The sequence below is a fragment of the Festucalex cinctus genome, chromosome 7 (genome assembly GCF_051991245.1).
Source record: "Festucalex cinctus isolate MCC-2025b chromosome 7, RoL_Fcin_1.0, whole genome shotgun sequence".
Lineage (NCBI taxonomy): Eukaryota > Metazoa > Chordata > Actinopteri > Syngnathiformes > Syngnathidae > Festucalex > Festucalex cinctus.
This window is the reverse complement of record NC_135417.1, coordinates 3,961,458-3,984,943: the sequence shown is the minus strand read 5'-3', so window position 1 is coordinate 3,984,943 and position 23,486 is coordinate 3,961,458. Positions and strand designations below refer to the sequence as shown.

Here is a 23,486-nt window from a genome sequence, read left to right as displayed (position 1 = left end):
ATGACGGAGAAACCTTGACTCAGAAACCTCAATTGAGAGAGCAGGGCTGGATGCATGGAAGCAACCTCGAACATATGGAAGAACAGCTTGCATGGAAGAGTAGGGATAGGAAACATCAAAGTGCTGACAAAAACCTCGGCTAAGGAACCTCAAAGTACAAACAAATGTGTCATTCAGTAACTCTTGTTATGCACAACTGTATGACAGAATAAAGGCCTATATGACAAAATATGATTCATAAATATAGAGCGCAAATATAGGGTCTAACAGTGACAATTACAGGAACATAGCGCAACAGAGTACGAAGTACGTGAATTTGTAGGTATATTATGATGAGATCAACTATTTCAGTAATAATACTTTGTTTGGTCGAGTGCCGTGAGAATTTTTAACACATTCACGGCCATAGACGGCTTTAGACGTCAAAGATTCATTTTTTTTCCTGCACACACAATAAAACAATGTGCAAAAAAGCTTTTTCGTTATGCATCAACTTGGTATTAAAGCAACAACAGTAAATTGCAGCGTTTACTACACATAATTAAAAAATCTACTTTTGTGTAGAATATTCAAAACATGCGGACATCCAACTTTAACACATTCACTGCCATAGACGGTTTTAGACGTCAAAGATTATTATTTTTTTGTCCTGGACTGGCAGTGAATGAGTTAATGTAATAAAGATACCTTGGCTCAATAACTGTTAGGAAACAATAAAATAATGCATGAAAATACTTATATCCATTTCTGTAAACACCACCTGCCAAACGGTTGTGTGGGAGTCGGGCGACGTCTGTTGGGGGAAAGGTCACCAGTTTGGACTCACTCGATGCACGCTTAAATACTTTTCGTTCCGTTGACTAGTGCGATCACAATCCATTTTGTTTTATTGTGCCAAACATCTGTCTGTCCATTAACATATTGTACATAAATAAAACAGTGTTTCTCAAACTTGTTTTAATGGATCTGTTCCGAATCACACAAAATCTGCAAATATACAAAATGTGTTTACTACTATAACAGTATAAAGTGGAAGAAAAAGGTCACAAAGCATGGAAATGCACTGGTTCAGTCTGTAATCGGAATAATATATAATATAAGAACAAGTGCCATATATTAAAACAAAAAAAAAGAAGAAGAAGTGGTGACGGGGGAAAGAAATGATTTACTGCAAACAGTGTTACTGCTGTGGGCAGGAATGATCTATTGTGTTGCTCCATCTTGTACCAAAGCTGTAAAAGTTAGGCAATGAAGGCGCTGCGGAGGGATTCTATAGTGTAATACAAGGGGTGGGACGTGTTGTCCATGATGGATGTCAGCTTGGCTAACATTCTTCTGTCCGCCACCTCGATGGAGTCCAGCCCGGAATAGAGCTAGCTTTCTCAGCCACTCGGCTCTGTCAGCTTGGAAAAAGTCAGCAGATGAACATTGTTTTCACCTAACATTCCCAAGTAAACAAATTCCAAAAGTCTCAGTTTCATTTCATTCTGTATCTTGACAAGTGTATCCCTTATGGAACATAATTTTGTCACCAGCAACCACAACGTTTCTTCGTTCCGTCAAACTCTGCACTCCGGTCTTCCCCAGAGTGCTCACTCCTACTTGCACCCGTGTTTGCACAGTTATCTTCCCACAGGAAGACGCGTTTTGTGAGATGTATCGTGCAAGACGACAACTGTTACATTTGACATACACGACTTTCTCCGTGGGGATTACTTTCCAGAAGGTTGTCAGACACTTGTGATAACAATCTGAGCCTGTTGGGAAATGTAAATATTTCAACATCCCTCCACTCGTTTTCTTTCGCTTATCCTGTTCAAATTCATGGGTGAGCCAGAGCTTATCCCAGCTGACTTTAGGGGAGGTGGTGACACCTTGTACTGGTTGCCACTTGCCAGTAAAACACAGGGCAACTTTAGACAACACGCACAGTACTATGCAACATGTAAACATTCACATATCATTCATTTTTATTCATTATGAATAAGTTAATCCAAGGAAAGTTAACAATTAGTTTCTCTCTCTCTCTCTCTCTCTCTCTCTCTCTCTCTCTCTCTCTCTCTCTCTCTCTCTCTCTCTCTCTCTCTCTCTCTCTCTCTCTCTCTCTCTCTCTCTCTCTCTCTTTCTCTTGCTAGCTAGCTAGCTAGCTACCTTGCGCTCTTTTGTCTCCCCCCCCCACACACACACACTCTCCTTCTCGGTTAACTAACTAGCTAGATAGCTATCTAGAACATATTTAGCTAGCTATCGAGCTAGCGAATTAGTTCTCTTCTGTCTTTTCTTCTGTATTGTTCTCAGTGACCTAACTAGCTAGCGAGCTAGGTAGTTAGCTATTTGACAATCTATCCATCCACCCATTTCATTTAGCGCAGTAGCCACAATTATCTAGTCACTACACTACCGGGGACAATTTTCAGAATTACATATGACCCTTGAGACAAGAAGAGAATTGCTGTAAGCCTTGTGTTTCAACTTCACTTGAGTTTGCTCAGCGAATTGAAAGTCTTTTCATTTACAGGAAGAGTGGCCTGAAAACGCAAAAGAACACGCAAGATAAGATTTTTAGGAATGAGTAAGTGAAGAAAAGGAAGATGGCCCTAAGGAAGAGCTATAAAAGAGTCAAGTGGATCTCCTATCTATCAGTTCTATTGGAACAGTGCTACAAGTGAACGAATGCCTTAAAGGTTAAACATTAAATGGTTTCCAATTTTGCTGCGATCCCCCCTCAGGTAGACATTAATGCTTTAGTTATGGACTTCAGTGTAAAAGCTCCTGAGGTAATGTGCTGCGTGCGTGCCATAATTTAACTGCGTATGCAAATGCACTTTATGATATGAATGGAAGGAGCAAATTGTCAGGAAAGGTGACGTAATGAAACACTGTTGGGCTACGATCTTCTGGCCCACTTTAGAGCACACGTGCATCCAAACAGACACACACACACACCTACACACTCAAGTAAAGCGATATGTTCCCACAAAGCCGTTACATACTGTATGTGCCACGCTTCATTTCTGCACCGTTGCATCTGTGTCGTGTCACAACTTTGCAAATGCGCTCGCCGTGGGGACACAAGTACTAAATTTGCACAAATTCTTTTCGCAGTCGCTTGGCTGGAAGAGTGGGTTTTGAAATGATAATGAATCTACGGGCCCAGATCTCCAGCATGTCGCAGTGTCGGGAGTGGAAGCGAGAGGGAATAGAAGAAGGCGGCCCTGGAAAGCAGAAGAATTCCTTTTTGCCAAATGGGAAAATTGATTTCAGCCTGAGTTATATTCACATAAAGCACAAGTGACAATGTAAAAAACAAGGACCCAAATAGGCTCACATTTGTAATAATACGTATACCTTCACAATGTAATGAAATCCAATTTAAGATTTGTATCGAAAAAGACTTTCTTTACAAATCTTATCATGCTCACTTTTGATTTGTTACAACTGTAGTGTATCATATCGAGTTCTTTACTTGATTCACCTACATGAGAAGGTCGAAATAAAAAAAAAATCACCACAACCATATTAATATGGGACACCAATTAAATGTAGTTTAAGTTCTTTGATAGGGTCTAAGTAGAGTTACTTAATTACACAGGAAGATCATTTTTAAATGTGAAAGTCACTGTCTGGGATTCGGAAATTGTCAGGGTCAAAACCGTATGTGCTATTGCAAATTATCTGCACACTTCCTTTTTCTCAATGACTTTGTGCACACAAAAGCGCAAAAAAAAAAAAGTTATTCTCAAATTTAACGCTTCTCCGATCTCTAAATGTTAAATAGTCGCCAAAAGTAGAAACTAAAAATTGTGCATTGTGGGGAGTGGAAAAACAAAAGCAAAATAATCTGTTTAGTTCGACGGGCACATTGAAGCACATCAATATGTGATGTCATAAAACTGCAAATCCTTTAAAAATACAATACATATATTTTTTTTTTTTTACAAATATACTGTATTATGTTATTTATATTAACTGAATGTAAACATAATAATATACCGTACTATTAATTTTATTTAAAAATAACTTTTTAATTTACAGTTAGAGATAAAAAAATAACTTCTGTGAAATCGTATTGATTTTTTTGTGTGCGATGCAGTTTGAGAAGACATGGGGTGTATTTCACAAAGGAGGTTCAACAAACTGTGAGATTAACCCTGAACATACCCTCCGATAGGAAACTCTGCGTTTTCGGTTCCAGTCCAGCTGATTCCAGTGAGTTATATCAACGCTGATTAGTCTCACCTGGACCTTAAAAGACCGCCTCAATGGAGCCCAGATTCGTCGAGTCACCATGGCAACGGGGAAGCCGAGCGCGACGCCGCAAATGTAAGTTGTGCGTGTAGATAAGGAAATGAATTGTCGTGTGTGGCTGAATGGAGGCGGGTACAGGGAAAAACTCGAGGTTCATTGTCACAAACCTGCTACCGACCAGGTGAGGTTCATGGACCATGTTACTACGGTAACTGACCGAGAGCTTAAATGACCTCTTTTTATGAAACAGGCTAGAGTTTCCTCTTACCTCCCTTTCTGAAATGAGTTTCCCACTTTTCAGGGTTTCTTTACCCAGGTTTCTCACTAAACCTGCTTTGTGAAATACACCCATGATATTTCAACAGTATGTGATTCATAATAAACACTTGCGTCTCTGAAAACAATAGTGGGCTAACGCTGTTAGCGTTAGCCTACTTTCATTTGCAGTTGCTAATTTGGCTTCCATTCAAGTTGAAAGAACTATCATTTGACATAAGAGATGTCTTTATCTATGTTTAACATTATCCGATTATGTTGTCGGATATGTTGAGTGATTAACATCCATTTTGCAGATGACAGATAGTGAATGTATAAACCTTGGCAGAGGTTTACGCTATCTTAAGTTCTCTTCTTATCTTGACACAACTCTTGTTTTGAATCTCGTTAGATAGTGACGATGTACAGGTGAGCATATAAATCAAAAATGGATGATGATGTTCAAAGTCTGGCGAAATAAAACCATCCCTGTCTTGTCACCCAGCAGTCAATTAAAACAAGCTTATACACATGAATTGCAGGGTAGAGTGTTGAGTCACATAAGGTGACATAATACTTGCTCTTTCACACTCCAACACACGTGATGGAAGATGTTGATTAGTGTTGTAATAAACAACCTCACTTGGCTTTATCACCAAGCCATAATATACTACTTGCTTGTCACATGTTGCTCAATACAAAGAGGGTGAGGCAAATCTACATGTTGCAGAGCTACACTATATAACAACACATGCAGGACGGATTAACCTTCCAAAGAGTGCTTCAACATGACCGTGACAAGTGGGATGGTCGAAGAAGTCAAACTGGAGAACGTATCCCTGCATCCAATTGGAGGAAGAGGAGCAGCAATGGCCACCCCGGAGGATCAGCAGCCGCTGTGCATCTTTGGGACGGGCGATTTGGGACGCTCGCTTGGCCTGTGCCTGCTGCAGACCGGCTGCGGGGTGGTGTACGGCAGCCGCAGACCTCACAGCTGCGGCCCTTTGCCTCAAGGAGCTCAGGTGAAACACTCCGTTCAGCCCGTTCAAAGGAAATCGTGATTTACCAGGGTGATTGTTTGTGCCGCGCAGGTGATGAGCCATGAGGCGGCGGCCAAGGCGGCGCGACTCATCTTCATTTGTGTTCACCGAGAACATTACGCATTCATGGAGACGCTGGCACCTTATTTGGAAGGAAAGGTGAATTGATGGCCGATGTGTGCACCTTATATTGATTATATTGACCTAACAGCTGCACGGCACATTTTACATAAACAATATAAATGATTTTCGGCTCGTTTACTGTTTTCAAGATACAAACAACATGATGTAAACTATGTATAAAATGACACATATGGGAGTGCTCACAGCTGACTTCAATTATGGCCAATCACAGTGGCTCCTTTAATTCCCTGATATGGGAAAATCGGGATCAGCCGGCTTTTGTGCCACGGAACATATTATCAAAACTAGGGATGGGCGAGTACCGATACCAGGTATCGGTATCGGGCCGATACCAGCCTTTTTTCAAGTACTCGAGTACTCGTGACGCAGACGAGTACAAGCGACTAATGGCAGAGGGGGAAGACGTTAAAGTGAGTCCTCCTTGCCTGTAACTGGCGCTAGCTTGCAGCAGTTTTTCACCAAAACTTCACCGGTTTGGAAATACTTCAAAATTGTGAATCTTAAACTAAAAGAGCATTTTTGTGTTTTATTTTGAGCTTTAAGACTATTGAAGCGTGACTGTGCTGTTTTTTTTTGTCAAAATTAAAGGAAATATATTTGTTTAAAAAATATATATATTTTAGTGATTTTTTATTTTTTTTTATTTGTCAAAATGTACTACTGTTATCGGCAGTTGGTATCGGTATCGGTGAGTACTGAGGGTCTGAGTATCGGTATCGGTCTGAAAAAAAGTGGTATCGAACATCCCTAATCAAAACATCTCACAGACATTACTACTCACGTTTGACATAGCTATTCATTTTATAATATCTGATTAAGGTGTCTATAGTCAGAATAATTTGAATTAATAATATCATAATTACATTATTTAGCGACAAACAAGTTATTTTTACAATGGGCCATTAAACTCTAGCCTTTTCGTATAATAACCAAATAAAAAAGCACAGTGACCTGCTCAAAGTACTACTGTGAGAATGTGCATTTATCAGAGCACTTATGTCAAAATGATGTACCGTCTATCATTGAAAGCTAAATATTACATTTGGCGTTCAAGCTAGTCACATTTATTTACACTCTCACATCTAAAGCAAGCCCGTCTCTGCCAACTCTATATCCGAGAAGGATGGTAATTAAATGATATAAATAAACCTGTTTTCTGCCTTACAATATAGCAGTCGCAAGGTTAGGTAACATAAATGGCAAGTTTTGTTTTCTTTTATAGGTGCTGGTGGATCTCAGTAATAATTTGAAGAAAGGCATGTACGAAGAAGCCAATGCTGCCTACTTGCAAAGGTAACAGACTTGCGTGGAGTCTTACCTGAATATTAAAAAAAAAAAAAAAAAACGAAATAGCTTCTGTCTGGTAAATATAACATTTACCTCAACAGTGTTTTTTTGTTTTTGTTTTTTTTTTTTTTTTTTTTTAGTTGTGAGTGTCCAGGACCATAATCCTCAGTACACATTGAAATAGTTGGAAATATGTTTTTCTCTCTTATTTATTTTATTTATTTATTTTTTGTATTAATTAATGTAATTAATTTAATTAATTATTTATTTTTTATTCATTTTTTTAATTACACATTCTAATTACAATTATTGTAATTTGAAGTCTATATTACAGTATACGTCAGGGTACACTCGAGGCCAGCTGCCACTGTCTTTCTTGCTCTCTATAGATCTTCTATATCTTATATATAATGTATTATAATGTATTATCCTCATAATAGACAAAATCTGTTCAGTATATGTTATTAGATAGATTAATTTGAAAGTTTCATGCATACACTTCACCAGCATCAACCAAGACAATATATGCATGTAAAGTTCAGATATTATTTTTCTCCACTTCCATACATTCTCTTTCAGAGAAACTATGATTGTGAAGTGAACACATGAGTATACAGTATATGGGCCAGCTATTTCCTGAATATAATATTAGCCACTGTGGTTTACATGATGTCAGTTGAGGTTGCCGGCAGAGGTGCTAAAAAAAAAAAGTTTGATTACCGTATTTTGTTTGTTTAATGAAGTGATTCAAAGAGCGCCAGCAACTGTTTTCATCCATTACTCTGAGTGGACCCTTATTAATTTACAAAAATAAAAACTTTTTTTTTTATGAGGAAGTTATGAATATTTTTTTTTCAATATTATTTATTTATTTATTCATGTTTGTGGAGGAGCCAAACACCATGTTTAATTTAAAACACATATTGGAGGTTAATCTGATTTTTTTTTTTTTTTTAAAGATTTATTTGGGTTTAGAAAACAATATTTTTCCCCAATTTTCTCAATCTATTTCAATGAGCATCAATTATATGGATTTTTACTACTCACGAGCCGGCACGTATTTTCTCCATATTTAAAATGGCATTTTTTTCTCATGCATATGGTTTGGATGTGTGTGATCCTGTGTGACCTCCCCAGTAGTGCTGATTAAAAAAAATAATAATAAAAATAAATGTGACCACTTCGTCAATTAACACTCATTCACTCCCAGCCATTTTCACAGAAGCAATCCCGTTCGCTCCCGGCTGTTTTACTGAATTTTGACTGATTTTGCAAGGCCCACAGAATATTGTGTTCTATTGCTATAAAAGCATCAAAACCTATCAAAAGAAATATCAAAGTCTCTTCTTTCATCAGGAAAAAAAAGTATGTTTCTATCTGTTTCCGTTTTGCAGCAATTAGCATTAGAAGAGAGCTAAGTTTCATCAGTTTTCACAAATGTATTTAAAGTTGTAAGTAATTTAGCTTTTTTTCTAGATGGCCCTGATTGATCTCCTTTGCTCTGCTGCCACCTGCTGGCCGTTTGTGTAATAACTACCATTTCTGCAACCGTTCTTTGCAGTTGAGAGGCTGCATAAAAGCCTTCTGTATTCTCCCGCATTAAAAAAACATATAAATACGTCTTTGGGACACTTACAACATAAAAAAAAAACATATTTACATGTTATTGGGAGCAAATGAGTTAAGTTGCCCATCCCTGTTCTATGTATACCACCTGTTATGAATTAAAAATTGTTCTAACTACTGGTGGTAGACTATATTCAATTAGTTCACAATGTTTACTTTAATGGAGCCAACGCCAACTAAATATGTGTTGTCAGTGCATGTACGTAGTTCATAAATATTTCACATTTAAGTGTTGACATTTGCCCTTAAAACAAATTTTTCCTCCTCATAACATTGGGATGCAATGTGGTGCTCATCATCCTTTGTCATAGTCCTTCATCTCGAACTATATTCTATCCTTTTTATGTGTGTTGAATATTTTGGTCAAACATTTAAAAGTTTCATCTTTGAAAAAAAAATAAAAAATTCAGTGCGGAAGTGTCCCGAAAGCCCACTTAGAATGCGAGCCATCAAAAGGCACCCACTGAATCCAAAAGAAATGAAACCACCTCCTTGAGCAGGGCAGCCCGCTGAGTTTTCGATTTAGTCCAAGTGGAGACATTGATTTGTGACATTCAGACCCCTCTAGTCCCCCCCCCCCATCTCTCTTTTTTTTGAGTGGGGTGTTGAAAAATGTCAACTAAAGTCTTTGGCGTGTGTTCTCCAGACTGGTCCCTGGAGCAACTGTGGTGAAAGGCCTTAACACGCTGTCTGCCTGGGCTCTGCAGAATGGTCTTCTGTCAGGAAAACAGGTGAGTGGGGGTCGAGGGCGGGGGGAAAACCTTAAAAAGTATGAGCTGAATGGAGGAAAAGCATGCTGGAACAAAGTGGCGCAGACGGTTTTGTAAAGGGGACGGAGCGCAAGGTCAATTCTATTCAATTCATTAGCAGCAAGCCCTTGAAACATATTAGAGCATAATAAGAAATGGCTGGCCTGTTCTAGTTCAATCTGTTTTCATGAAGCCCAAAATTCTTATATAGCACTCACCAATACGAAGAAAACGCTGCGCCGCATTGATTCCGTCTACGCTGCTGCACGTTATTGATTCTTTCCCCCCCGTTTCCGTATCAATGCGAGGAGAAAACGAGGGCAGTACTTGTAAAAACACACAAGCTAACACACTTTATGATGTTACAAAGTTGAAAGACCGGTGTTTATTGCAGCTTCCGCTTCGCAGCTACAAAGGGAAACACAAACATGTGCGAACCTCTGGAGACCAAACCTGAATCTGCCTCAAATCCTCGGCAACACAAACAAGCCGCATGCACGCACACACGTCCACAAATATCCTTTCACATGCTGATACCGCTGCAGTGCTCCATTTTCTTTCAAAAAAAGGTGAATAGCGGTGTCCTTCCACCACTACATGCGGAAGAAGAGTTAGTGGTGGAATATGATTTACAATTGAACTTTTGAACGTGAAAGTAAAAACTTTATTGATTGTAGAGGGATTTTTTTTTTTTTTTTTTTTTTAACTTAAGTAATATTTTAACGTTCTTAACTAGCACACACTTGCTGGCTGCTCAATTATGAAGAAAATATTCATCACAATTATTTTGGTAATAATAATAATTTATTTATGTTACAAAACAAGAACATTTTTAAACATAAAAAAAATATTTAGATAAATAAAATTCTTTGAAACAGTAATATGCAATTTCCTTTTGGAAATTTTCCTTTTACATTTATAAAAAAAATATATATATACATTTGCAAAATTTTTAAAGGTGCAATTGTATAAATTTAAACAATTAAAAATTAGTATTAATAATCATTTTTGGCCCCTATGCTGATTTTGTAGTTGTGGAGTGAAATGATTGAAATTGTAATTGAATTTCAATTAATTGCACACCCCTACTTGGGAAAGTAAGGCAAACATTTAGTAAAAAGTCAAATAAAATCTGTATACTTTGTAAATACATCCTGTTATCTTTATTTTGGTTACATTCTTAACTGTCAAACAACAGTCAATCAAACTTTATTTATATAGCAACTTTCACACATTTCAAATGCAACTCAAAGTGCTGAACAATTAAAACATCCATAACACGATAAAAAGAAAAAGCCATCCCTCCCGCCGTATCCCCATGATCCTACCCACAGACACACACGCAAACCACAACATGGCGGCGCACAGAAGAACCCTGTGAGGAAAGGCACCCAGGAGGAGTTCATCCACGATAAATTGTGTACTCGTCTTTTCACAAATCGTCGTTTTTGTTATATATGCAATGATAAGTGTCCAATAAGTGAGTCTTCCCACATAAAAACCAAATGCCGTTGACTTTCCGTTGTTGATCGAGCAGCCGGGACAGAAACGTGCAAGTCACAGTAAATCCAATTTCCGCTTCCATCGTTATAATCACGCTTTTCCATCACAAGAAAGCACAAAACAATAAAGAAGCAGCCAAACACGTAAGGTTGGAGATATGCTGACGTCTCATGGGATATTGGCACACTTCACTTGTGTCATGTCAGGTTTGATTTGAGAAGTTTTCATCAAAAATGGTAGCACTTGATTGACATTCGTGATTTCAATCTACCACACGTTTTGAGTGTCTGTAATACAATCTCAGTATGTGTATAGTAGAGGAAGACAAATTCTTATTGACACATTTTCACTCATTCCTTTTATTCTCTGCATTTAACCCATCATCCCAATAAACACAACAAATATATTATTGACTATTATGCATTATTATTATGGAGCAGAGGGCAGCCAGGGAGCCGCTTAGGGTTGCAGTGTTTTGTCCAAGGATGCAATAAACCTGTGTTGTTGGACACGTGTGAAATAATCCTTATCACTTGACCACAGCTGATAATACCACTTCTTAGATTACTTGATGTTGATAACAGTAAAAACATTTGCGTTATCATCTGTTACTGCAGATTAAAAAGAGAATTGTTGAACCAATTTAAGATTACAAATTGAATTGTTGACCAACTTGAAAAAAAATCGTTTCAATTGGTAACACCCGATTGAATTAAATTAATCCAAAGTGAATATATTAAATTTAATTAATTGCTAGTTCATTAACTCATTCACTGCCATTGACGGAAAAAGACGTCAAGTGATGCATTTTTGCTGGGCTGGCAGTGAATGCGTTAATCTTAATATTTTCACTTGAATGAAGTTCATTCAAAATGAATCCAAAGTGAATATATTAAGTTAACTTTAACATATTCACTAATCTGGTAATATCAGTAAGCCAAAGTGAATATATTAAGTTAAATTTAACGTGTTCACTTTGGATTAATTTTGGATGAATTTAATTCAAATGACTATATTAAGATTAATTAACTAATAATTAATTAAACTTAATAGTCTCTCTTTGGATTAATTTAATTCAATCGGGTGTTACCAATTAAAGTGATTTTTAATATATTCATATTATATATTATAATAAATTTTAATGTATTCACTTGAATTAAATTAATCCAAAATTAATCCAAAGTGAATATGTAAAATTTAACTTAATATATTCACTTTGGATTACTTTTGGATTAATTTAATTCAAGTGAATATATTAAGATTAATGAACTAATAATTATTAAATTTAATATATTCATCATGGATTAGCTTAATTCAGTTGTGTGTTACCAATTGAAGTTATTTTTTTTCAAGTTGGTCAATAATTCGATTTGTGTGACCTCTCATACAGGATTGTTTTTATTTTTAATCTTTGTCGTTGTTGTTGTTGTTGTTGTTGTTGTTGTTTATGGAAAAGTCTCCCATTCCAGTGCCTGTCTTTTTTTTTTTTTTTTTTTTTATCAATATTTCCAAGGTACATATATTACATGATAATATCAGAGCATAGTGCCCACCAAACAAAAGTATAAAAATATACTGATTTAAACATTGAAATCCTGACCTGCTTATTATTATTATTATTATTATTATTATTATTATTATTATTATTAGTATAATTATTACTGCTGTAACTACCTGTGTTTGAGGCTGACTCAACAGTGCCTCTGCTGGTAGGAACCAAGTCCTGCACCCTATTTTTTCTCAAACGCTATAAAACGCGCTTAATCAATAATCATTTCCGCATTCCCAACAGAAAATAGACATCTAAAGAACAAGTCATTGATTATTATGCACATGTTTACTATACATCATGTCAAGAGTAAGTAATACTGGATAGTTTCCTTTTTTTTTGGGGTGGTTGTGTCACATTTACATTCCAATGGCGATTTGGTCTGTCGGCAGTCCCCTGCTGTTATGCTGCAGTAATGTAAGGAGACATGGCTGGCTGCCCGGTCCACTTACACACACCTGGGGGAAAACTGCTCAGTTGACTCGCCTGTCAAACTTTCCTCTCCGTCTCCTCCTCCCCACCCCACACGCGCATATTTAATCGCCTTATCTCGGAGTAGCAAGTTTGATAATAAACTCCAGCATGGCGAGATGTAGAAATGGGATTAGAGAATGAGCGGCACACGTACTGTACGTGTCACGTGCTTTACGCCTGCAAGAGTTTCCTTTCCAGCTTCACGATACAAAAAAAATAATAATAATAAAAAATATTGTACACAAGCTTTGACACCAGAGTGCATGGCGGTGTCATGTGCAGACAGCAGCTTGCGACTCATCTCAGTGAAATCTTTTAATTATCAGCAACAGCGCAGAACAACAGGCAGGTAGACAGCAACATGAAAACAATTCGATTTTGACTGGCTTTGCAGGGGCTGTTTTAAAGAGGAAGTCAACCCGAAAACAATTCTTGACAATAATATGTTACATGTGACCTCACTCGTCTGAACATGACATTCTGATTTAATATTACATTTGTGGAATATGAGTTAAGCAGCAAAATCCACCTGTTTTTCCTCTATCTCGGGGGCGGCCATTTTCCCATTTTGCTGTCAACTGAAGATAACATCAATGCAGATTTATTATAGTTTTGGAATTTTAATTTTAGTCCATTTTTATTTCGTTTTGAGTTTTGTTTTTAAAATTTAATTGGTTTTAATTAGTTTTCAGGGTGGCTCTGTTATTTTTTTTTTAATTAGTTTTAGTTATTTAATAAATGCTTGGTTTTAGTTTAGTTTTAATTAGTTTTGGTTTTTTTTTTGTGTATTGCTTGTGCGCAATATTTAAAAAACAACATGGCAGTGACATCATCTCAAGATGCTTTCCTATTGGCTGTTGCTAGATGACGTCACTTCTGTGACACACTTTCGAACGTCCTTATTCCGGTTATTATCAAAATAAATCTACCATACTTAAATTAATAACCAAAGACTAAAACAAAGGACATTTTTGCTATAATTATAGTTAGTTTGTTAGTTTTTTATAAACATAAAATGTAGTTTGTTTGTTTTCATATTTTTTTTTAAAAAAGAAAAGCATTTTCGTTTTTATTTTATTTCATTCACAAAATTGTTTTTTAAATTTTAGTTTCAGTTTTATCGTCAGTTTTAGTGAACTAAAATAACCTTGCATCAATGTTGCTCCCGTCTCAGGTGGCAACCAATCAGAGCTCAGATTCAGAAAACAGGTGAGCTGTGATTGGTCGTTGCCTGAGCCCTGAGCATCTGTGATGTCATCTTCAGTCGACAGCAAATTGGCAAAATGGCCGCCCACTGAGATGGACAAAAATGGCTGGATTTTGCTTCATAACTCATATTCCACAAATGTAATATTAATCAGGATGTCATGTTTAGACTAGTGACGTCACATATAACGGATTATTGTCAAGAAATGTTGACTTCCACTTTATGACAAGATGCTGCTTGGCAGGTACAATTTTGACATTTTTTTTTTAATCTATTCGCATCTTGTATCCCACCAAACTCCAACCACTTTGATGGGCAGATGTTTTCTAAATGTATTCAAACGAAAACACAAATACAGTACATGTCAGTCAAACATACCATTCATAAGAAATCTTAAACGAATAAATGGTTTTAAAAATAACTGCTCAGTGCATTTAAAAAGACCGAATTCAGCATTTCTATTCATTTGTTTGAAGAGCTCTTGAAGCGGTTTAAAATGTTCTTTTCATTGCAGCAAAATAACAAGCACTTATGTCCATTTTTCAAATCTCCATCCAGGTGTACTTGTGTGGCAACAGTGCCGAGGCAAAGCAGTCTGTAGCGGAAGTTGCCACCAAGATGGGCCTAACAGTTTTGGACAGGGGGTCTCTGTCAGCCGCCCAAGAGCTGGAGGACTTCCCCCTGCGGCTGTTCCCCGAGTGGAGGCTGCCGCTCCAAATTGCTATCGGCCTCGCTGCCTTCTTCTATTTCTATCTGCTCATCAGAGACGTCATCTATGCCTACGTCGTGCAGGGGAAGGACATCTCCTACAGGATCATGGTGTCCCTGGCCAACAAGGTGACTCAACTCAACTCAACTCAACTAAATTTATAAAAGCACTTTAAAACAACCATTTAACTCATTTACTCCCAAAAACGTATAAATACGTTCTATTTTAAATATTACCATGCTCCCAAAGATGTAATTATACGTTTTGGCTTAGATGCAACCTCTGAACTGAAGAGAATGCTTGAAGCAATGGTAGTTATTACAAAAACGGCCAGCAGTTGGCAGCAGAGTATAAGAGATCAAAAAGCTCTTTTCCCCAATATTTTAAACAGATTTGTGAATAATGATGAAACTGAGCCATGTTCTAATGCTAATTGATGCAAAATGGAAAGAGCTAGAAATACACTTTTTTTCCTGATGAAAGAAGAGACTTTAATCTTTTCTTTGGGAGGTTCCATGTTTTTATAGCAATAGGACACAATATGCTATGGGCATTGCAAAATCAGTCAAAATCCAGTAAAACAACGAAAATGTCCTGGGAGTGAATGAGTTAAGTGCTGTACGTGGAATAGAAATCAGTCGTGCAGTAAAAACAAGTGAAACAAAATAAAATAAAATAAATATCAGGCCTGCTTAGACCACATCCAAAGCTTGGCACAGGTAGTCTAATGGGATTTTGGTGAATTTGATGGGGCACAGGCAGACAGATTCTGAGCTCTGCAGACGTGTTCAGTGGATTTTGGATGTTTCATCCATAAATATGTAAGCAGCTGGAATCACTGTATGATATATTTAACCATTTAAAGCCTGATCCATGAAATATTGGAGAGAAAATTCTGATTCTTTGTAAATAGAGTATTTATTGGTCCTTTTGAACAAACAAAAACTTTTTATTTTTTTTTGAAAAGCAACTCCCACATATGAGTTTTGATTCGTGTCATATTTGATACATCCGGTCACAATGCTTTAAATTTGTACATTTCTAACTGTCAAATATATAATAATAAACAGACATAGCAAACATTTTAGTATTTCCAAAAATTAGACATAATATTTCCCACTATTAAGAAGTATTCCTTTCTCAATTGGGGTGATCCAGCAAGGTCACTGGAAAAGCCATCAGCTGGGTGATACTGCCCTCTAATGGTTATCTCTGCAATGCATGTGTCAGATCATTTATGTCAGGGTTTTAATGGGGAAAAATATATACAAAATGCCTTGTATTTAATATATGTTTGGCTTTTTAGGGTTAAATTATCCCACTGGGCGGCACAACTATGGGTGACACATGAACGGTGGGAGTGGCGGTAGGCCTCCAAGTGCCAATTTCACAGTGCAGAAATGCTTCAGCTATGTCAAGACTCTAGTTTGCAACTGGCACGTTATATTTAAAGAGAGTGAAAGGAGATGCTTTGATTGGTCAGGATTGAAGTTGTCTGTGACCACTCCCACAGCGGTGCAGCCCTCTCTCTCGCTATTATATTTGTTTTTATTTTATTTTATTTTATTTTATTTTATTTTATTTTATTTTATTTATTTATTTATCAATTTTTTTTATTTATATCAACTTTATGTCTTCAGCGTTTAGCTCACATCGACAGTGGTTTGGGTGGAATCGCAATCATTCATATTCCATTCGGATGTAATGATGGTTAGGAAGGCACCTGAAAGCCAAAAATCGTAGTAACAGTTTACAAAGTACAGTATTTGTTAGAGACAAAATGATCCAATCTCTTCGGAATGGGCGAAGGAACATTATTGTATGTGGAATACAACCAGAACAGTCCAGTCGCAATTGATTCAATGCCCTGAAAAAAACAAAGGCTTATTTATAGGAAGGTCACTGTGGACTAACATTTTGTCACACGTTGTTGACTGTTTCCTTCCAGGTGTGTCCCATCGTGTCCCTTGTCATGTTGTCGCTGTGTTACCTGCCCGGTGTTATAGCCGCTTTCTTTCAGCTCTACAGAGGAACCAAATACAAGTAGGGTATCTTAACTCATTCACTCCCAGCCATTTTCACAGAAGCAATCCCGTTCGCTCCCGGCTGTTTTACTGGATTTTGACTGATTTTGCAAGGCCCACAGAATATTGTGTTCTATTTCTATAAAATCATGGAACCTATCAAAGGAACGATTAAACTCTCTTCTTTTATCAGGAAAAAAAAGTATGTTTCTATCTGTTTCCGTTTTGCAGCAATTGGCATTAGAAGAGAGCTAAGTTTCATCAGTTTTCACAAATCTATTTAAAATTGTAAGTAATTGAGCTTTTTTTCTACATGGCCCTGTTTGATCTCCTTTGCTCTGCTGCCACCTGCTGGCTGTTTGTGTAATAACTACCATTTCTGCAACCGTTCTGTATGCTCTAGCATTAAAAAAATAAAATAAAATAAAACGTAAAAATACGTCTTTGGGACACTTAAAACATAAAAAAACGTATTTACACGTTATTGGGAGCAAATGAGTTAACAATTTGTAAGAAGCTACTTTCCATAAAAGTCAACGTGCATGACTTCAAGTTGCATGTGATTCCTATTATGCAGGCGATTCCCGAACTGGCTGGACCGCTGGATGCTGTGTAGGAAGCAAATGGGCCTGGTTGCTTTGGGTTTTGCTTTTCTCCATGTCATCTACACATTCATTATTCCCATTCGCTACTCGGTCAGACATAAACTCATCTCCCGTGTGGTGGACGAGGTACAGTACAGTGGTTTTACACAAGCTGATCTGTACATTTGCACTACAAAGAATCTCTTCGTCAACATTAAAGCTCTTCTCCGTTTCTCGCTCCCTTTAGATGAAGAACAACAAAACCACCCCTTTTGACTTTAATTATACGGAAGCGTGGGGGACGGACTCGTTCTACGTCCTGGGCATTTTGGGTTTCTTCCTTTATGTCCTCCTCGGCCTGACGTCGCTGCCGTCTGTGGGAGGCTCGCTCAGCTGGAGGGAGTTCAGCTTCATTCAGGTCAGAGCACACTTGCACATCTTTTATGGTAATAGAGCGATGGGCTCGGGTGAGCGTTTTTTTTCGTTTTTTGTTTTTTTTGTTTTTTGCACCATGGACATTTGACTGAGAAAATAGAGAAATGCAGCCCCACGTTTTTGTTTTTTTACTTACAAAATGTTGACATATGTACATGTTTTTGTTTTTTGTTTTTTTTGTGACAGCAACGTTTTACATTACCAGCCACTGCCTGTTCATTTAAAAAAATATATACATATAATAGAACGCGAAATAAAAGCAACTCATTACAACAGAAACAGTGGGGACATTTAGCTTGGTTTACATATGGTGAAGCAGTTTTGAAGACATTACTGATTGGTAATCTAGTCATTATATAAAAATACAGCATGAGTTTTAGCCATGTGTAGTAGCATGAAGTGCAAAAGAGACGCAACTCATAACAGAAATAGTGGGAACCTTTAGCTCAGTTATGTGGTGAAATTGTTTTAAATGTCTTCAAGCATATGAATCAAGATGTTGATCAAGTATTTTGTTAATATTTTCAATGCACTTTTCATTGAATGCTCACTGCTTCCTTGAATTTTATATTTAGCGTAGCTTAGCATGTGGACATGGCTCTTTTTTTTTTAACCTATTTGTTAGCATAACTGAAGTTGTTAATAATACTGGACCACACAGGCCTGAGCATGGGTCATTTTCTATCTATTATTATTATTATTATTATTATTATTATTATTATTATTATTATTATTTATTTATTTATTTATTTTCTATACCCTACAACTTTTTTATTATTTGTATTATTATTATTATTAATTTATTTATTTATTTTCTATAGCCTACTAATATTCTTATTATTATTATTATTATTATTATTATTATTATTATTATTATTATTATTATTAAAGGGGCTGTCTGCCGGATTCACTCAGGAAAATGCACTTTTTAAATACAGGATGTACACACTTTAACTTTCTCTCAGTCTACACATCTGTGTTTATGTTAATCTTTGGTGGTGATTTCGTCCTAAACCCCCAGCCTGTATTTTGCCATTTTGTGTTTGTTTTGTAAACAGCGGGACGTTTCTGTGGAAAGACAGTGTTTACAACCCCTCCAGCCAATCGTAGAGCGGGGGGTGGCGTGTCGCAAACGGGGCCGGGCGAACGTGTCAGCTGTGTGACGTCACTCCCGCGGCAATTTGAAAGCACGCACGAATTATTTATTTTTTTTTTTTGTCACTCACTCACTCACTCACAGAAGCTTACGTGTGTGAATGAGTGAGTGAAGAAACAAAAAGCGTGTTTACAAAACAAACACAAAATGGCAAAATACAGGCTGGGGGTTTAGGATGAAATCACCACCAAAGATTAACATAAACACAGATGTGTAGACTGAGAGAAGGTTAAAGTGTGTATATCCTGTATTTAAAAAGTGCATTTTCCTAAGTGAATCCGGCAGACTGCGTCTTTAAGTATTGGTAGTGGTAGTAGTAATAGTAATAGTAGTAGTAGTAGTAAATTTTACTCTAAAAAGACTATATTCGGTCCCATTCTATACGGAGTAAATTTTTACACTTGGAAGTGAGGAAAATACAACAACAACAATAAAACGCTCAAGATCGCTCCCACATCCTTCAGTATGGAAGACAGCCACTCTGTCACTTGAGCTATGTTAGATTTATCGTTAGCTCACATGTTGCTGTGTCCCAAAGGAGACCAAAAATGGAGTTATACGAGGATTCCACCTGACACCTGTGATATATTGACACCGAGTAGGAGCGGCATGGGTCAGTAGTTAGGTTGACTGTCTCCCAACCTGAAGATTCTGTGATTGGTCCTTAACTGTTGAGGTTTTTTTATTTATTTATTTATTTATTTATTTATTTATTTATTTTTTTAAAATATTTTAATCTCTTCCGAGTATAAAGTTCACTCTGTTAGACTGGGACCGAATATATTTTTTTTTTCCAAGTAAAATTTACAAAATTGACTGTGTAGTGATAGTAGTAGTGGAAATATTTAATTTATAAGTGCATTTCAAATCACCTGAACACGAAATTACCAGGACAAAATGTATGAAAAATAAAATATTTTTGTACTATAGTACTGTCAAAAGTGATAGTTACTTCATGAGGCATCTAATCTTGGGTGGAGAAAAGCATAAGCAAGACAAAAAGATGGCAAAGATTATCTAATCATTTTTTGCAGCATAAAAGACAATGCAGTGTCTACTGAAAATAAAAACGACATTTTTTTTTTTTTTTTTTTTTTTTAGTGAGTATCCCAAGTACCATTGTTCTCATCCTGTACCTCCTATCAGTAAAATCTCTTTTTAGGTCCCTTCTGATAAAACTTAATTATCTCCAAGTTTTTATCTGAGTTATTAAAGTGCTGTAAAAGCAATGCGTCACGGGCACTTTCTTCCCAAGTGACTAGTTAAGTAACTGCCCAACACCGGCGCGCACAATGCATGACTGGTTGCTTTTAGCTCAGCATTTTAAATGTTAAGTTATTCATTAAACTGAATTATGATAGCAGGTATAATCCCACGTGAGCGGATTTGCTAATACAGGTCACGGGTGTGCGTGTGAAAAGGTCGCGCACGGACGGACTGATGGGAAAAGATATTCGGCGATGGAGGTCAAGATAATTGATCCTTTGAGGAGGGGAGAGGAAAGGGACGACACAACTGAGATCGATTTGCATAGATTATCGTGGTGATCACGCTTGTCAACAAGGGGGATGCCTCTGATTTTAATATTCATGAAGCAAAAGGCTTTGCGGCTCTCAGTTGTGATTAAAAATAAAATCCTTGATTATGATCATCTGAGGATGCAACTGTACTACAATCAAATGTGCTTCTGTGTGTGTGTGTGTTCAAGATGCTCTCTACTAAGTGATTAACAATAACCAAACAACAGGAGGACACTAGGGCCCCCAAAAAACAATTATTCTGTAACAGCTGTGCAAAAAAAAGAAACCTTAAGAGAATGGTTTCACTATAAAACTTAATGTGACAATTTCTATTCATGAAGTCAGCAGGGGAGTAGTTTTATCCATCGACAAAAACACATCTGATGAGCCACATTTGCACCGTGTAATACAGTATCTTATTTGTACAAATGTATGCATGTTTTACCCCTCTTGAGTAACTTCTGAGCTTTTTGGCTGCGAGCAGTAATTACTCAGTGGAGCCTTAAATGTTGACATCCAGTTTGTTTAGCGCTCCTCACTATTGTCCATAAAACATGCTGAAATAAATTAAATAAATAATTTTAAAAAAAAAAGTGTATAATAATAATAATAATAATAATAATAATAATAATAATAAGAAGAAGAAGAAGAAGAATTCAGGAGATTTATTTCCCCTTACTTCCTGCTTTTAATTTGACAAGTGTAATTGACAGGAAGTGCATCACAAACAACATGAAACACTAATGCCACCTAGTGGCTGAAAAATAATATTTACATCGCTCAAAGTCAATCATCCATCCATCCATCCATCCATCCATCCATCCATTCATCACTGGATCATTTATCCTCAATCAAATTTGACCTATATAGCACTTTTCATGCATTCAAAATCCAACAAAAGACTTTCCAGAGAAAACCATTCAATTAAAAAAAAAAAAAAAAAAAAAAAAAAAAAAACATCAATCAATGAGTCCTATTTTACACTTTTTAATTGTGTGGGTAATACAGTATATACCATTATAGTCTAATAACTAGGAAGTACTGTACTGTAAAACTAAAAGATACAAGAATATTTGCATAAAGTAAATGTGTCCACTTTTATGTTAACAAGATCAGTCTGTGGGCTGGTATCAGTCTGAGGGCCATTTAGTAGAAAAAAAAAAAAAGGAAAATACTAAATATACATATATATATATATATATAGAAGAAATGTAATTATTAAATATGTTTTTTTTTTATGTTTTAAGTGTCCCAAAGACGTATTTATACACTTTTTTTTTCTTCTTTTTTTTCATGCTAGTGCATACAGAAGGCTTTGATGCACACTCACAACTGCAAAGAACGGTTGCAGAAATGGTAGTTATTAAGCAAACAGCCAGCAGGTGGCAGCAGAGCAAAGGAGATCAACCTAGCCATGTTGAAAAAAAGCTCAATTACTCACAATTCTAAATAGATTTGTGAAAATTGATTAAATTTAGCTATATTCCAATGCTAATTGCTGCAAAATGTAAACAGATAGAAATATACTTTTTTTTCCTGATGAAAGAACTGACATTAATCTTTCTTTTGATAGGTTCCATGTTTTTATAGCAGTAGAACACAATATTCTGTGGGCTTTGCAAAATCAGTCAAAATCCAGAAAAACAGCCGGGAGCGAAGGGGATTGCTTCTGTGAAAATGGCTGGGAGCGATTGAATTTTAATCATGAGTTAACTATGGAAGTCAAGTTTACGTGGAATTACAAAATGCCTGTTTTTTGTTGTTGTTTGTTTTGTTCCAGTCCAAACTAGGCCACCTGACCCTGCTCATATGCACGGCACACGGTTACATTTACGGCTGGAATAAATTCCTGCGCCCCGCAACGTACAAGTGGTGCACCCCTCCAGGCTACATGCTGTGTCTGATTGTGCCTTCCGTGGTGCTGGTGCTCAAAATGCTGATCTTGCTTCCGTGTGTGGATCGGACTCTCACCCGCATTCGACAGGGCTGGGAGAGGAGCTCGAGCGTGGAGACGGGCCAGAACAAGGCCACAAACCTGTGACCAAGAAGACTTTAATCAACTTTCTTCATGAGTAACGTTTAGTTTTGCACATCATCAGATCATGTGGTCCAGCTGGAGTACAATTGTGACATTTCAAGCAAGCCAATTCAGCCGAATGGATATAAATCCTTTTTCTGAGCTTTGATGGATTTTATCTGCTTGTTGTTGTTCCTGTTTCACCAAACGTGTCAAAAAATAGACTTCCATCCCTGGACGACGCACGTTGTTTTGATAAACAGAGGCAATCATTTCCATTCCTCTCCCCCAAAAGTGGAGCATTCCCCGAAGCTGCTTCGTTCTCACCGCCCAAATCTTCTTCCTTCTCAAGGGCACAGCGCACGCAAAATTAGAATAAAGCGGCCGCCGCGGTGTAACGCTCTCCCTCAGCTGGTTTGATTAAACGCACTTCAACCAGTCTAAATCGGCGCTACGACGAGAGACAGGTTGAGCAAACGGAGCGCGAAAACATCACGCCGTTTTGCGGTTGTACGAATCAGTGCAGCTGTAGATAATTGTTTCAGCGGCGCTGTCATCTTCTCTTCTTCACATCATAAATCTGTCTATGCAATACGTTCAGTGTGATTCAACCCAAATAATGTGTTGTCTATTTTTCACAAAAGCATCTAGAATGTCATGCTGTAAAAAAAATTAAAAAAAAGTATTTTGTAAAGCAATCACTGTGCTGTTAGAGGATATTATGTTATATGGAGGTGGTGTCTTTAATAAACTACAGTGTTGTAATATTTATTGTATGTTATGATTCTAAACCCTACACAATTCATTTACTCTGTTCAGACATGGCACCAACTCGGTGTAGTTATTATGTCAAGTGTGACAAAAAATGTTTTTAAAAATGAGGAAAACCTTGCTCACAGACACATTTTCAGAAACAGGCAGATAATAAAAGATGTACTTACTTGTTTAATTTCACACTT

At 36.9% G+C, this 23,486-nt stretch overlaps 1 protein-coding gene across 3 annotated transcripts in view; it reads left to right on the top strand.

Moving 5' to 3' along the window:
* LOC144022599 (metalloreductase STEAP4-like) overlaps window positions 1-23,256 on the top strand; it is a 90,720-nt gene extending 67,464 nt beyond the window's left edge. For 2 of the 3 annotated variants that reach the window (XM_077527519.1, XM_077527521.1), the window contains 10 exons: window positions 3,106-4,323; window positions 5,234-5,525; window positions 5,595-5,702; window positions 6,910-6,980; window positions 9,247-9,331; window positions 14,641-14,919; window positions 16,740-16,834; window positions 17,393-17,546; window positions 17,647-17,817; window positions 22,291-23,256. In XM_077527519.1, the coding sequence (XP_077383645.1) occupies window positions 5,292-5,525; window positions 5,595-5,702; window positions 6,910-6,980; window positions 9,247-9,331; window positions 14,641-14,919; window positions 16,740-16,834; window positions 17,393-17,546; window positions 17,647-17,817; window positions 22,291-22,551 (1,458 nt within the window). In that variant the 5' untranslated portion in view covers window positions 3,106-4,323; window positions 5,234-5,291 and the 3' untranslated portion in view covers window positions 22,552-23,256. Of the gene's footprint in view, window positions 1-3,105; window positions 4,430-5,233; window positions 5,526-5,594; window positions 5,703-6,909; window positions 6,981-9,246; window positions 9,332-14,640; window positions 14,920-16,739; window positions 16,835-17,392; window positions 17,547-17,646; window positions 17,818-22,290 lie in introns of all 3 variants that reach the window. The other variant, XM_077527520.1, reaches the window with a different exon arrangement.
* Window positions 23,257-23,486: the final 230 nt, after the last annotated feature.